Genomic DNA, 14846 nt, shown 5'->3' with positions numbered 1-14846 from the left:
AGAGATTAAAAAAGGGTTTATGAAAATCCAGTGGTTTTTCAGAGAATAAAATATGCATTTCATTTATTTTCTCTGTTAAGAAATACTGTTTCATGTACAACCTAACTATGCACAGTGTATTATAATAATAATGTAAATACATATATTGCGAGACTGCCCTTAACCAACCCACTGGATGACGTGGGGACTGGAATTGATGGCCTGGAGAAGAACGTTGCTGACCTGATGACCCAGGCTGGTATGGAGGAGCAGCAGACTTCTAAGTGACCAAGCCCTCGGGTTAACACATATCAGATCGGCTAACTTCACCCGATTTCTGGGACAGAAGATATGCCTTGACAAAGGGCTACACAGAGGCTAGTTATTACTGATCTATTGTTGTGTTACATCAGCCTATGGCATTTGCTATATTATTTCATGGGATATCACTTAGATGGATTTTACCATGTAAACAATTGTCATTCTAAGTCTTCCTGTCATCACAGCACTACCCATAACATTTCAGGAGAAACAGGTCACATAAACATACAGATTAAACACAAGGGCCAATTTTCCAGGCCCAGATTAAGTCTAGTCCTGAACTATAACACACTTTCAATGGAGATTCTTCATTGAAATGGAACACTGGTCATTTTAATAATGTTTATATACTGTTTTACCCACTTCATATGTACAGTATATATCGTATTCTAGTCAAGGCCTATCCTATTTAACTACTGCTGTAGCTACATATTCTAACCATATTGTCTATACATCCCATCACACACATACGCCAAAATGACAAAGTGAAAACATGTTCGTAGAAATGTTTGCAAATTCATTCAAAATAAAAGTATTCAGACCTTTGCTATGAGACTCAAAGTTCCATCAGTGATGTAAAGTACTTAAGTAAAAATACTTGAAAGTACTACGTAAATAGTTGTTTAGGGTTTCTGTACTTTACTTTATTTTACTTCACTACATTCCTAAAGAAAATAAATGTATTTTTTTACTCAATTCATTTTCCCTGACAACCACATTTAAATGTTAACTGCTTAGCAGTACAGAAAATGGTCCAATTGTTTGTAAATTATGTCTGAGTGATGGGAGTGTGCCCCTGGCTATCTGTAAATTAAAAAAAACAAGAAAATTGTGCCATCTGGTTTGCTTAATATAAGGAATTTAAAAGTATTTGTACTTTTACTTTTTATACTTAAATTACATTTACTTTTGATACTTAAGTACATTGAAAACCAAATACTTCTACTTAAGTAGTATTTTACTGGGTAACTTTCACTTTAAATTGAGTCATTTTCTATTAGGGTATCTTTACTTTTACTCAAGTATGACAATTGGGTACTTTTTCCACCACTGGTTTCCATTGATCATCCTTGAGATGTTTCTACAACTTGATTGGAGTCCACCTGTGGTAAATTCAATTGATTGGACATGATTTGGAAAGGCACAGTCCTGTCTATATTAAAGGGTACCAAAATATATCTGCAGCATTGAAGGCCCACAAGAACACAATGGCCTCCATCATTCTTAAATGGAAGAAGTTTGGGACCACCAAGACTCTTCCTAGAGCTGGCCGCCCGGCCAAACTGAGCAATCGGGGGAGGAGGGCCTTGGTTAGGGAGGTGACCAAGAACCTGATGGTCACTCTGACAGAGCTCCAGAGTTCCTCTGTAGAGATGGGAGAACCTTCCAGACGGACAACCATCTCTGCAGCACTCCACCAATCAGGCCTTTATGGTAGTGTGGCCAGACGGAAGCCACTCCTCAGTAAAAGGCACATGACAGCCAGCTTGGTATTTGCCAAAAGGCACCTACAGGATCCTCAGACCATGAAAAACAAGATAGAAACCAGATTCTCTGGTCTGATGAAACCAATATTGAACAATATTGCCAAGCCTCACTTCTGGAAGAAACCTGGCACCATCCTGCCCTCCCTAAGTTTTTTTTATTTTCACCGCTTTAGCACACTCCGCTAACCCTGATGTCCAAGCCGTGTCTGAATCCTGGCTTAGGAAGGCCACCAAAAATTCTGAAATTTCCATCCCCAACTACATTTTCTGCCAAGATAGAACTGCCAAAGGGGGTGGAGTTGCAATTTACCACAGAGACAGCCTGCAGAGTTCTGTCATGCTATCCAGGTCTGTGCCTAAACAGTTTGAGCTTCTACTTTTAAAAATCCACCTTTCCAGAAATAAGTCTCTCACTGTTCCCGCTTGTTATAGACCCCCTCAACCCCCAGCTGTGCCCTGGACACCATATGTGTATTAATCGCCCCCCATTTATCTTACATTTACATTTACATTTAAGTCATTTAGCAGACGCTCTTATCCAGAGCGACTTACAAATTGGTGCATTCACCTTATGATATCCAGTGGAACAACCACTTTACAATAGTGCATCTAACTCTTTTAAGGGGGGGGGGGGGGGGTTAGAAGGATTACTTTATCCTATCCTAGGTATTCCTTAAAGAGGTGGGGTTTCAGGTGTCTCCGGAAGGTGGTGATTGACTCCGCTGACCTGGCGTCGTGAGGGAGTTTGTTCCACCATTGGGGTGCCAGAGCAGCGAACAGTTTTGACTGGGCTGAGCGGGAACTGTACTTCCTCAGAGGTAGGGAGGCGAGCAGGCCAGAGGTGGATGAACGCAGTGCCCTTGTTTGGGTGTAGGGCCTGATCAGAGCCTGAAGGTACGGAGGTGCCGTTCCCCTCACAGCTCCGTAGGCAAGCACCATGGTCTTGTAGCGGATGCGAGCTTCAACTGGAAGCCAGTGGAGAGAGCGGAGGAGCGGGGTGACGTGAGAGAACTTGGGAAAGTTGAACACCAGACGGGCTGCGGCGTTCTGGATGAGTTGTAGGGGTTTAATGGCACAGGCAGGGAGCCCAGCCAACAGCGAGTTGCAGTAATCCAGACGGGAGATGACAAGTGCCTGGATTAGGACCTGCGCCGCTTCCTGCGTGAGGCAGGGTCGTACTCTGCGAATGTTGTAGAGCATGAACCTACAGGATGTGATGCGAGGGATTTTGCCATCGACAGCCATCATCACTGTTAAGTCCTGCACAACTAACGTGCTGTTTCCCATTTAATCACAGAAATAAATGATGCTCAACTGGGACCACTGGCCGAAGTGATTTATTATTTTAAAACACAACGCATGGAGAGTACACTATACATCTGTTACACTGGTGTAACATTGTAGCAGTGTATCCAGTGTAACAGATGTATAGTGTACTCTCCATGCGTTGTTTTAAAATAATAAATCACTTCGGCCAGTGGTCCCAGTTGAGCATCATTTATTTCTGTTGTTAAATTGGAAACAGCACGTTAGTTGTGCAGGGCTTAACAGTGTTGATGGCTGTCGATGGCAAAATCTGTAGCATGAAGACAACTGTGTTAGCCGTGGCTTATGTGACCATGACATCGGTGTATGCTAGCTAACACAATTATTTACAGCAATCATATGCCAAAGCACATCCCAGAAAGCCCCTCAATCCCTAACAGGTACCATATACCCACACATGTATAAAATCAGTAACGTACAGCAAACTTGTACACATTGTAAAATAGAAAATAGAAAACAGTATTCAGAACGTGACCTACCCCTTGCATCACATTTTCATACTGGGAAGACCTGACGTTCGCGATCTCCCCCTATCTGCAAGCGGGGCCAATCACAACACCCCTTATTGTCATCAGAGTTGAACTAACCAATAAGAATGCTTGAACATCAAATACACATTTCTTTAGAGGCAAGTGGAAACATAACCAACCCTGTTACATTCTCCCCTGTAACCTCCATCTTCAGAGACTGTACTGTTAGGTGACCTAAACTGGGATATGCTTAACACCCCGGCCGTCCTACAATCTAAGCCAGATGTCCTCAATCTCACACAAATTATCATGGAACTTACCAGGTACAACCCTAAATCCGTAAACACGGGCACCCTCTTAGATATCATCCTGACCAACCTGCCCTCTAAACCAGGATCTCAGTGATCACTGCCTCATTGCCTGCATCCGTAAATGGGTACGTGGTCAAACCACCACCCCTCATCACTGTCAAATCCCTAAAACACTTTAGCGAGCAGGCCTTTCTAAACGACCTGGCCCGGGTATCCTGGAAGGGTATTGACCTCATTCCGTCAGTAGAAGATGCCTGGTTATTCTTTAAAAGTGCTTTCCTCACCATCTTCACCTCATTAAAGGCCGCCTCAAGCCTCATCTTGCTCTGCAGCGCTGTAGATGGATGACCATTTATTTTTTTATTTAACCTTCATTTTATAAAACATGGGGAGACCTCAGGGGTGTGTGCTTAGTCCCCTCCTGTACTCCCTATTCACCCATGCACAACTCCAACACCAAGTTCGCTGACGACACGACGGTAGCAGGCCTGATCACCGACGATGAGGCAGCCTATAGGGAGCAGGTCAGAGACCTCAGATCCTCAAAAAGTTGTACAGTTGCACCATCTTGACTGGCTGCTTCCCGACTTGGTACGGCACCTGACTGCAAGGTGCCAAGTACGGACCAGTACATCACTGGGGCGAGCTCCCTGTCATCCAGGACAACTATACCAGGTGGTGTCAGAAGAAGGCCCCAAAAATTGTCAAAGACTCCAGCCATCCAAGCCATAGTGTTCTCTATGTCTGGAACCAACAGGACCCTGAACAGCTTCCCCTAAGCGGTTCTTCCCAACCTTTTCCGATTACTGTACCACCAACTGAATTTTGCTCTGCCCACAGCACCACTGCCCTAAGCCTTAAGACTGCTAAACTTTAATGCTAAATAAATGGCTACCCAGACTACCTGCATTGACCCCTTTTTTGCACGGTCTACGCACACACATTGGACTCTACCCACACAGTTACACTGACACCCCAACACACATATTTACCTAACTCAGTACACAGGAATTTCCAGTTAGCCTTTGCTGAGACCGGGTGTGGTAAATGTCTTAAGGTTAGTGATGACGTTCGGTACAGGGTGAGTTTTTGGAAAAGGGCTTTATAAATGAAAACACAGTAATGTATCGACGTACGTGACATCAGAGGGGGGGGGGGGGGATCATTCTGGAAGAGAATGCTAAGATGAGTACTAAACCTGCTGCCCAGATGCAGTTCATCCAACAGCTTTACTGAAGTGGCAGCTGCGTTCATATAGAGAAGCCACTCTCTGTGTGGTCTTGCCTGTGTAGACGCCGTAGCAGTAAATACATTTAAATGTTGTGGTCTTGAGGACGGCGTGGACAGGATGCAGTGCTTCCCACTCAGATGGGCCTGGTAGCTCTCCTCTGTGACACACTTCTCTTCACTGAAGTGGCAGTCATTTTACTGGAGTTCTAACACACTTCTGTTTACGACCAGGCTGCATCTTAAGGAAGATCAGGTCCAGAGAGTTGGTAACCACAGCCAGTTTCAGCTCTGCGTTTCCTAGGATGTCTTTGGGGGCCATGGTGTTGGTCAAAGTTGGGGAACCGAATGTCACTGCTGTCATCTGTGTAGAGTCTATACTCCCACCTCACGAAGTCAGTTGGCCTTCTGTGTGTAGTTGTCTTGTGTGTGTTCAACCAGTTGATGGGTTGAGTAGAACATCCCAGCACAGTAGAGATAGTTGAGCCCGTGCAGCAGGTTTTCGAATAGGCCCTTCTCAGACAGGAGGATCTTACAACACATTTGACAGTCATCTTCCTGAGGAAGGGAGCGCAAGGCAGCCAGGCACATCACATATACACCACAGATTAAACATAAGCCACCCTGAACTGAAACACTTTCAATTTAGAATGTTATATATTTTTTTTAATCGAGGACAAGCCTTATTCTGGGTCTGAGAATACAGGCTGTGAAGTGATAACTAAATGGCAGTATCAAATATGAACACAACATTAAATAAAATAACAAATTATGGTTTTAATAACTGCGATGGAAAAAAGGTGACTTGTCAGTAACATAAAAAGAGAGCCTGTCTGTAGTCCAGCTGTTCATAAAGTTTAATATTGAAAAGACAGATTTGCTCCCATTGGGCATCACACAAAGCAATGGGAAGAACCAATCAGTATCTGTATTTTGTGGAGTAGTCCTTCGGAGATACGACCAGACCTCGTCCTTTTCTCGCCCCTCGGTAAACGGTCTCAACAATGTCAATCATCTCCTGCTTGTCCTCCATGGTCCAGTTGATCTTGTTGTTGTTACCTGTCCCCAGATCTATCATGATGTGCTTGTTCCTGGAACAGTGCAGAGGTCGAGGGAAGGAATATTTTAGTTTCAGTCATGCCAGACAAAAAACAGCAGCGTGGGGCTGTTTAAAGCTGAGCATCCCTTTGCTTTTCACAACTTGCCTATATGGACTGTGTTCACAATACCCATTTTTGTTGAACATTTGCATTAATTTAGCAAGTCAAAACTAGAAATAGGTTTGCAGGGCTCTGAAGTGAAGGCGGACAGGATAACTTGAAACTCACCTGAAGAAGAACATGACAGTGCAAGGGTCATACAGCTCGTACATCTTGTTGAAGTCCGGCACCTCTGTGATGTCCACCAAATAGATGACTGCAAAATTTTTCACCTGTAGGGAGGAATAGTGATGTTGGTACTGTGAAAATAGCAACGTTCAATGAAATGTATTCACAAATGTGAAATACAAACATCAACATTGGTACAATAACATACATCTTACCTTTTCAGCTATGCTGTACAACACCTCGTCCATTTTCATACATGTTGGGTCCCAATCGTGTCCAAACCTAATAACCAGGGCTCTGTCCTCCTCGGATAGAATGGCTTGGTCGACCTGCCAGCCGTTGTGGAGATGAGGTAGCATGTACGACATCTTGATGCTGCAGTGTTAGCGCGTATCTCCTGGGAGAGACATGTTGGAAAGTAACACGTTTAACGTTAAAACGATTTGGTACAACTTAGTTTTTCGGAGAAATATCAAAATGTTGTTATTAACTATAACTATTTAACAGCGGAACACCCGTTTCTTTAGATAGAAATTAGATAACTGAGTCTAAAAGCGAGAAATCACTATTGCCTCTGTTGGAAGCCTAGCTAGATAACGTTAGCTAGCACTGCCTTGGAAATTTCCAGAAAGTCAAAGTTGAAAGAACTCAAGTAAAATTACAGCATTGAAAATATAGAGGTAGCTAAGGTTTCAAAAACACGCTTACCGTATGAAATTATTCAAGCCCCAAAGCGTGAATTGAAACAAACCGGTAGCCTGGGTCTGTACAAGAAAGTGGCTTCTATTTTGGTCGTATAGTTATAACAGCCACAAAGTCATAAACCCCGCCTATTTCTACAATTTATATTTTTAACGTTTGATTTTAACCCTCACCTTAACCACACTGCTAAGCCTAACCTTAAATTAAGACCAAAAGCGACATTCTTTTTTTCAGGAATTGTTACGATATAGAAATGTTGACTTTGTATCTAGTGGAAATCCTGTTGATTGCGTCACAAATAAGCGACAATATGAATGGCCGGCGCATACCAGACGAGTCGGTACATGCATAGAACAATCAGACAGATATTTCACCGGATGTATAAATGTGAAGCATCCGCTATGCGTTTCCACTCTCTACCAAATATGGTGTCCGGCAGTGGGAGAGGATGGAACGAAACGGATTTTGGCCGAGATTCTGCAAATTTTCTCATCAAATCAACATTTGATCTCAATACAGTTTTCTGTTCCCGAAACTGCAATCTGACTAAGTTTTGTAGACTTTACTCTTTGCCAAAGTTGTTGCGTCATTTAGGAGCGCAAAGGCGAATTGATATATTGCACACGCGCACTTCAGCTACTCTGAACGAAAAAATTTAAATATATGCTAGAACGCGCAAATAGGATCTCACTAGTTCGTGCTTGGCTCTGTCCATCTCCCTGCTTGTTCTGCCCACTATGACTCGTGTATGTTTCCATTTGAAACGACGGGCTGTGGTGTATCTTGGTTAAATTATCCTTGGTACTTGTCAGACAATTAATGGCTACACAGATAAGAGATCCTAATTCTGTTTCTACAGATAGAAATAAAAGCTAGCCATTATTTGATTTTACAATATCCCACTTTGGATAGAGACCAACTTTCTCAGATGGACAGCCATTCAAGAGAAATAAGTTGCAGGAGTAAAATATCTATTTATTGGAAAAAGTTTTTATTTTGCACAATTCTTCCACAATGCATCAGCAGGCTCAAACCTTCAAGACTAAATACATTTTTTGCTTCTCAATGACTGAAACCATAGAAAACCCAACAGGAATACAGTACATACACCTAACAATAAATTGCAAATGAGACAGGAAGAAGTAGAAACAAAGACCAAAAAATAAACAAACTCGTCAAACTTCTTCCAAGGAGGGCCGAGTGTATGCAGGTTTTCACTCCCCCTTGTACTCGATTGATGAATTAAGGTCCCTAATTAGTAAGGAACTCCCCTCACCTGGTTGTCTAGGTCCTAATTGAGAATTTAAAAAACAGCAGACTCTAGTCTAGGCCCTCCATGGAATGAGTTTGACATCCTTGCCATAGATTAATTAACATGTGAAAATAATGGTAAAAACACCAGGTGAGGTATTCTGTCTTACAAAAATAATAACATTCAACAAAATGAGTGGACAAAACAGCAAATTAACAAGGGAGAGGAAAGCAAAGTTGAAAGTGATGGAGGCTATGGAAAAATTCAGTATCTGAGCGAACTCATAACGATCTATTACGTAGTTTCAATAATGGGAAGAATAGCATAGCCGTTGATACACATTCTGAAAAGAAAAAAGCTAGACAGAATCTTACAGTTATGATTATACTCAGTCTCATCTGGTCAATGGACTCATAACCACGTAATAGATTTGAGTTTCTATTGAGAACGATGACCAGTAACTATCATACAAAATGACATCACTAACAGAAAAAAAGGAATTCTGATAAACATTTACACATACTGTTCATTATGTTTTGAACAGGAGAGTTAATAGTTTAGTTGCTTAAAAAGTCAGTAATCAATTATCCCAGTTTGTATAGTATGAGTATTCCATAATACTAAATACAGGTGTACTTTATAGCTTTAACAGTTAAGACCGTATTTCAAAACAAGCAGCAAGTAAAATATCCTTCAAACTGAATCATGGTCAATGTGCTGAAAAACATCTCTAAAAGATGCCCCCTAGAAAGAAATGGTGGATTTAACCATGTGTTGGTTGTATGTAACACAGCTCTCGTAACAAACCCCTGAAAACGGAGTGTCACTCAGAATCAATACCCTTCGTTGAACTAATAAAATCCTGGCTTTATATTTTTTACACTTATACAGAGGTTTGTTCTAACATGTAGCCTGTGAGAATGTCAACATTTGAATTACAGTTCTACGAAAAGGAGAATAATAAGTAAACACCTAAAATTAAGTTGACATTTAATCTTGACAACACTAGCAGGCAGATCAACATCAATATAAAAGTATACATTTCAGGGCACTGCAATCAGCTGCAGTCAGCCAGGTAAAGGGATCTATATACACTGTACATGAACTCTGAAGTGACAACTCAGATAGCCATCGGCTCTGGTTCTAAATGATCCATCTCTGGAACATCCTTCTGATGTGGTTCTAAAGGATCTTCTTCTGGAAGAGACATTTCTGGTTCTGCTGGTTCCCCTTCTGGAGAACCTGCCTGTTCTGGTTCCATTTCAGCCATCTTCTCAGGTTCTGCAGGTTCCACGTCTGGGATGAGGAGGTCGTGCTTAAGTTTCTTCAGCTCAGTCATGTTGAAGCCCATGAAGATGGTAGGGCTGTTGTTCCTCTGGATCGCCTTCATGCACTTGGTGCGCTTCATCCCAAACAGGGTGGACACCTCAGTCCGGGTCAGCCACAGCCTCTTGGAGAGCTCCTCAGACTCCTTCTTTGTGGGATACGGCTTGGTGTGAAAGTATCTGGTGAGGAAGTCTTTCCGCTCCTCAGAGGGGCGTTTCTCCATCCCACTGGGGTCCAGTGCTAGCTGAATAGATGGGTCTGTCAGGGGTGCCTGCTCTCGTTTCTCCTTCTCTCGTTGTTTACGGAAGGCTGCCCGCGCATCCCTCTCTTTCTTGTTGGCCTCCATGGCCTCCCTGAAGGCCGCCTCCAGCCTCAGCTTGCTCTGCAGCTCAGCAGGAGACTCGGAGGGCTGGGGGATGGGGACGGAGGCCTGCGCTGCCATGGGGACGGGAGGGAGCTGGGCAGAGTACAGACCTGGCACACGGATCATCTGGTTAAAGGCCATGACCTGCTGCTGGCGTCCGTTGGTGGGGGTGGACTGGAGACTGTCTGCATCTTTAGGGGTCTTGGGTGCACGGCGGCACCGCTGTAGATGGATGATTATAGCTTTCTGCGTGGTCTTGCCTGTGTAAACGCCGTTGCAGTAGATGCATTTGAATGCTGCGGTCTTGAGGATGGCATGGACGGTGGGCGCAATGCAGTGCTTCCCACTCAGATGGCCCTGGTAGTTCTCCACTGTGACACACTTCTCTTCACAGAAGGGGCAGTCGGTCCGAGTCGTTTTACTGGGGTTCCGACACACTTCCTGTTTACCACCAGGCTGCATCTTGAGGAAGATCAGGTCCAGGGAATTTGTGACCAGAGCTAGTTTCAGTTCTGCGTCTCCTAGGATCTCTTTGGGGGCCGTGGTGTTAATGTCAAAGTAGGGGAACAGAAGGTTACCGCTGTCGTCTGTGTACAGTCTATATTCCCGCCTCATGAAGTCACAGTTGGCCTTCTGTGTGGGGTTGTGTTGTGTGTTTGTGTGTTCAACCAGTTGTTGGATGGAGTAGAACATCCCAGGACAGTAGAGACAGTTGAGCCCGTGCAGCAGGTGTTCAAAGAGGCCCTTCTCAGACAGGAGGATCTTACACTTCAAACACTTGACTGTCTTGTCAGGCATCTTCCTGAGGAAGGGAGCGCGGGCAGCCAGGCCCTGCTGCTTGGCTGTTCTGGGCTGGGCCTTATGGGCAGCCTGTTGGTGAGCCTCATAGACATTGGAGGGGAGCAGTTCATTACAGATGGGACAGGTGATCCACTTCTTGGCTTTGGCGTTGAGAGCAGGGTTACCTGCTGGTTTGATGGGTTGAGGAGCCTTGCTCATCAGCTGGATGTTGCTCGTCTGGCCGGGCATGCCCACTGGCGTGGCGAAAGTGTAGGTGGGCATGCCGTTGACCTTGTTGCCCGTGGGGATGAGGTGGCTGAGGAGGGACTGGGAGGTCAGCATGGTGCCCTGAGGGGTGCTCTGGAGCATGGTACCCTGGGGGGTCCCATGGTTCAGGGGGAGGCGCTGAGTCATCATGAGGGACTGGGACATCCCTGGAATGCTGATCTGCACCCTCGGGGGCAGGAAGACCTGCTGGGGCTGCTGCTGACCTTGGACCCCTATGGTGAAAGGCACCTGGTTGTGAAGAGCACCAGGTAGTGAGGTGCCAGAGGGCAGTCTGACCATGGTCTGGCCGATGGGCATGGTGGCTGAGATGGCCCCCTGTGGCATAGCACTCTGCAGGTTGACAGTAGCACCAGGCTGGAGGAGGCCTTTAGCCTCAGCACTGGCCAGCTGAACCAGGGTTGAAGCCTGTGGGGGGAGGAAGCTCTGTTTGGCCCCGGCCAGCTGCTCAGGACTGGATACCTGTGGCAACTGGTTTTTAGGGGCCAGTGTTTGGTAATTTGAAGGCTTGACGTACTGAGTGTTCTCTAAGATCCAGGTCCTTATCTGAGCGCAGGCCCACTGGTGAGTGGGAGAGGACAGGATGTGGTGCAGCATGTGCTCCGTGCTTTCAATGGCCAGCTTACACACCTTACAGAATTGCCTGGAGGCTGTATGGGGGAACTTAGTGTCTGGTATCCGTCCTGAGAAGTGGTGCCACAGCTTCTCCAGGTGGTTAAGCAGGACGTGCTTCTTCATTGAGAACAGGTTTGAGTCCACATATCGGCACTTACGACACTTAAACCGGTCCCCTTTCTTGGTAGTTGAATGCAGAGACTCTGCATCTTGGTCCACGTTCGGAGAGCCATGGAAGAGGAGGAGGTGCTTCTTGAGGACTCGGGGGTGGGCGACAAAGGGGCAGATCTGGCAGGGAGCCAGGACACACAGTTTCCTCTCATACTCATGGTTCCGCTGCAGATGACTCTTGTAGGAGTACCAGTTCCGTGTAGAGTACTTACAGAGGGTGCAGCACAACAGACGCGTGCGGTATGGCCACTGGGGAAGTAAATGCACAGACAACAAGTGATTAGCAAAAGAAGATTGTTTACTTCACTCTGAGGAATGAATGTTCATTCATTTTTGTCTGAAAGGGTGTGCCCTACATAGTGCACCACTTTTGTCAGAGCCCTATGGGGATAGGGTGGGAATTTGGGGAATAGGCATCCATTTCAGTTGATTCAGTAAGAACTGAATCAACATTTATTTATTTTTTATTTTTTTTATTTTTTTTTAAACACACACACATCCATTTTGACAAACCACAGAAATATTGGCACATTTAATCAATCAGTTGAACTATAAACTATTCTGTTTCAATTTAAACACTTGCTTGGTTTGTTGACATCCCCATCAGCTAGCTAATCTTTCCAGGTGCTATTGTACCTTTTTCTTTCTCTTGCCTGGAAAGGGCTCACTGAGGTCCACCCACTCGGTCTCCTGGAACACCTCATCAGAATCAGAGTTTTTCTCCTTCTCCAGCTCCTGGAAGATGGTGACAGACAACATACAACTAAGTATCACAGGAAGAAAACAACACTGATCAATGATCTCTGATCATCCACTGTCGTGCATCCCAAATGGCATCTTATCCCCTTTATAGTACACTACTATATAGCCCATAGGGAACAAGGTGCCATATGGGACACAGAGTCTTTACAAGTTATAGGAAAAGTACAATCATGACTCTAAACAATGGGGAAAATGGCAATAATTAGGCATTCATCTAGCCGACAAACAATAGTTGCTACACTGATCTGATAGTTTTAAACATAAAAATTGCATAACAAATACCTACTTCCAGAAGGACTTTACAATTCTCCAGTCCAAAGTCACTCAAAATATGTTTAACTTTTCTCCTTGTTTTTCTGATGTTTTCCAAGTTTCCAACAGGGACTTGATACATTGTTCCTCAGATTCCTAAAAGAGAGAGGCATCTTGTTAGGCCAAGTAATATAACCTACAGTACACTTTACAATTATTAACTCAGTTATCCCAGATCTGTTAGCCTATTAGTTTATCATAAACTGTGCATAAAAATAAGCCTGGGGACATGGTTAGTATAACAACCTGGGTCCATTTCAAATTGTTAACATGGATAGGCCTAAATGAAAATACACTACCCATGAATGTAGCCTATGGATTCATGTGTTTATGGCCCATATAACCTAGTGACATAATTTTAAGAATTGTAAATGCATTCATGAAGCTAGATAACGTTACACTCACCCAGCATCATCCTTTAGCTAATATAGCTACTCTCCAAATCAAAACACACAACCCACTGCAAGATAAAATGAAAAATTGGGTAGTTGCCATATGTCCAAAACAAAAGTGAAAAAATAATGTCTAAACAACTGGCCACCTTAAATGTTTAGTTTATATCCAATTTAATATACAATTTCATGTATGTATTGGTGCCTTGAATGTGTCATCTGGTGTGACATTACAATGCATGTTAATATAAAAAGGTCGAATGATTCCCAAATAGACAAGAACTTTTGAAAAACACAAATTCCTTGTATTCCTTGTATTACATTTTGGGTAAGATTCATAGTAATTTCACTAAACTGCGATAAAAAGTTACCTGCCTCATACTAAATTATTTTTTATTTCACTTATTTTGCTTTCATTTGTTGGCGTGAACCAATTTGGACATTGTCACACGGGATACAAAACTGGCAGTCAAATGTTACTTTTAAAACATAAATGTACATTTCTGACCACAAAAAAAATTACTCTAAACATCAGTAATAAAAATCAGTAATGGATCCTCATTCAAGTATTTTATGTGTACTCATTCCAATTACAGGAACTCCAAAAGGTCCAGTATTGCTATTTTCATCACTAGCTGGCTAACGTTAGTTACTACCCTCCCTGACTCGGGAGTTGATCATTTGCGTTCCTGGTGCTTTCCCTGGATGTGGTAGACGTTTTCCAGACTCCCTCTCCGGAATTAAATCCTGATTCGCAGTTACCCGTGGTCACCATTTAGGTAGGCACAAAAACTACCATGGAAGTTGAAATCGCAACTACCATTCGAATGGGACGTCTGTGCCATTAACAGTAATCAAAAGCGGCCGGGGGACCAGAGAACAAAAATATAACTAAACCCATCGAATTGTACGCATTGGCGGGAATAAAAACACATTAGCTAAAATGCTAGCTAGTTGTGTTGAACGCAATGATAAATCATTGGTTGAACTGCATACGCACATGCCTGGTTGGCTGATTTGTGACAGCGGATCTGCGCAACTGTTGACAATGGCTACAATAGGTGTAGATTTGTGATGAACTGTTGAGGATGCTCACATGACATAAAATTACCTTTGCTTTGGCGTCTCCGGTTATAAAAGGATGGCTGTCGCGTCTTTTTTTCCCCTATCTGGATAGTTTCACCAATCCGCAAGCGCTTCAGTCTCGGTGTCACGGAAGTGTGCAATCAATCCACCTGGACAATGCTCTGCCACTTACCTCTCCAGACAACATGCAGCCGCCAAAGTTAATTCAGGAAAAAATGGTTTACATTAAAGTGAAATAATTGATGTATTATGCTGTTTCACCCTCCTCCTGAAGTATAAAAAAAAAATGGCGCTGTGTTCAGGACATGACGTTTGGGTCCTAATTAGCATATACGGAAGATGACCAATGA

The 14846-nt window shown here is 43.7% G+C and overlaps 2 protein-coding genes across 5 annotated transcripts; both read right to left on the bottom strand.

Moving 5' to 3' along the window:
* Nucleotides 1-5955: 5955 nt before the first annotated feature.
* LOC139554873 (thioredoxin-like protein 4A) lies at nucleotides 5956-7780 on the bottom strand. Its single transcript, XM_071368098.1, has 4 exons — nucleotides 7158-7780; nucleotides 6665-6846; nucleotides 6450-6553; nucleotides 5956-6212 (listed from the first exon to the last, which is right to left on the bottom strand). Exons 2-4 carry the CDS (start codon nucleotides 6815-6817, stop codon nucleotides 6041-6043), a joined length of 429 nt encoding a protein of 142 aa, XP_071224199.1. The 5' UTR covers nucleotides 6818-6846; nucleotides 7158-7780; the 3' UTR covers nucleotides 5956-6040.
* Nucleotides 7781-8121: 341 nt separating this feature from the next.
* Nucleotides 8122-14846, bottom strand: LOC139554858 (activity-dependent neuroprotective protein 2a-like). 4 transcript variants are annotated; one of them, XM_071368067.1, is made up of 5 exons: nucleotides 14522-14846; nucleotides 13424-13478; nucleotides 12993-13114; nucleotides 12581-12679; nucleotides 8122-12193 (listed from the first exon to the last, which is right to left on the bottom strand). In XM_071368067.1, exons 3-5 carry the CDS (start codon nucleotides 13098-13100, stop codon nucleotides 9524-9526), a joined length of 2877 nt encoding a protein of 958 aa, XP_071224168.1. In that variant the 5' UTR covers nucleotides 13101-13114; nucleotides 13424-13478; nucleotides 14522-14846; the 3' UTR covers nucleotides 8122-9523. The 4 variants fall into 4 exon arrangements, with proteins under 4 accessions (XP_071224168.1, XP_071224169.1, XP_071224170.1 ...); XM_071368068.1 differs by lacking the exon at nucleotides 14522-14846 and adding an exon at nucleotides 14411-14429; XM_071368069.1 differs by lacking the exon at nucleotides 13424-13478 and having other exon boundaries at nucleotides 14669-14846.

Source organism: Salvelinus alpinus, chromosome 26 (assembly GCF_045679555.1).
Source record: "Salvelinus alpinus chromosome 26, SLU_Salpinus.1, whole genome shotgun sequence".
NCBI lineage: Eukaryota > Metazoa > Chordata > Actinopteri > Salmoniformes > Salmonidae > Salvelinus > Salvelinus alpinus.
Note: the sequence above shows the minus strand (reverse complement) of the source record. Positions and strands in the feature narration are given on the sequence as shown.

Bases quoted from the DNA above. Each gene is read 5' to 3' on its own strand.
- LOC139554873 (XM_071368098.1), bottom strand. From the start codon at position 6,817: ATGTCGTACATGCTACCTCATCTCCACAACGGCTGGCAGGTCGACCAA. The intron at 6,554-6,664 runs GTAAGATGTATG...TCCTCCCTACAG, and splicing joins TGTACAGCATAGCTGAAAAG to GTGAAAAATTTTGCAGTCAT. The intron at 6,213-6,449 runs GTGAGTTTCAAG...GCACTGTTCCAG, and splicing joins ACTGTCATGTTCTTCTTCAG to GAACAAGCACATCATGATAG.
- LOC139554858 (XM_071368067.1), bottom strand. From the start codon at position 13,100: ATGTATCAAGTCCCTGTTGGAAACTTGGAAAACATCAGAAAAACAAGG. The intron at 12,680-12,992 runs GTAGGTATTTGT...ACCATCTTCCAG, and splicing joins ATTGTAAAGTCCTTCTGGAA to GAGCTGGAGAAGGAGAAAAA. The intron at 12,194-12,580 runs GTACAATAGCAC...TTACTTCCCCAG, and splicing joins CAGGCAAGAGAAAGAAAAAG to TGGCCATACCGCACGCGTCT.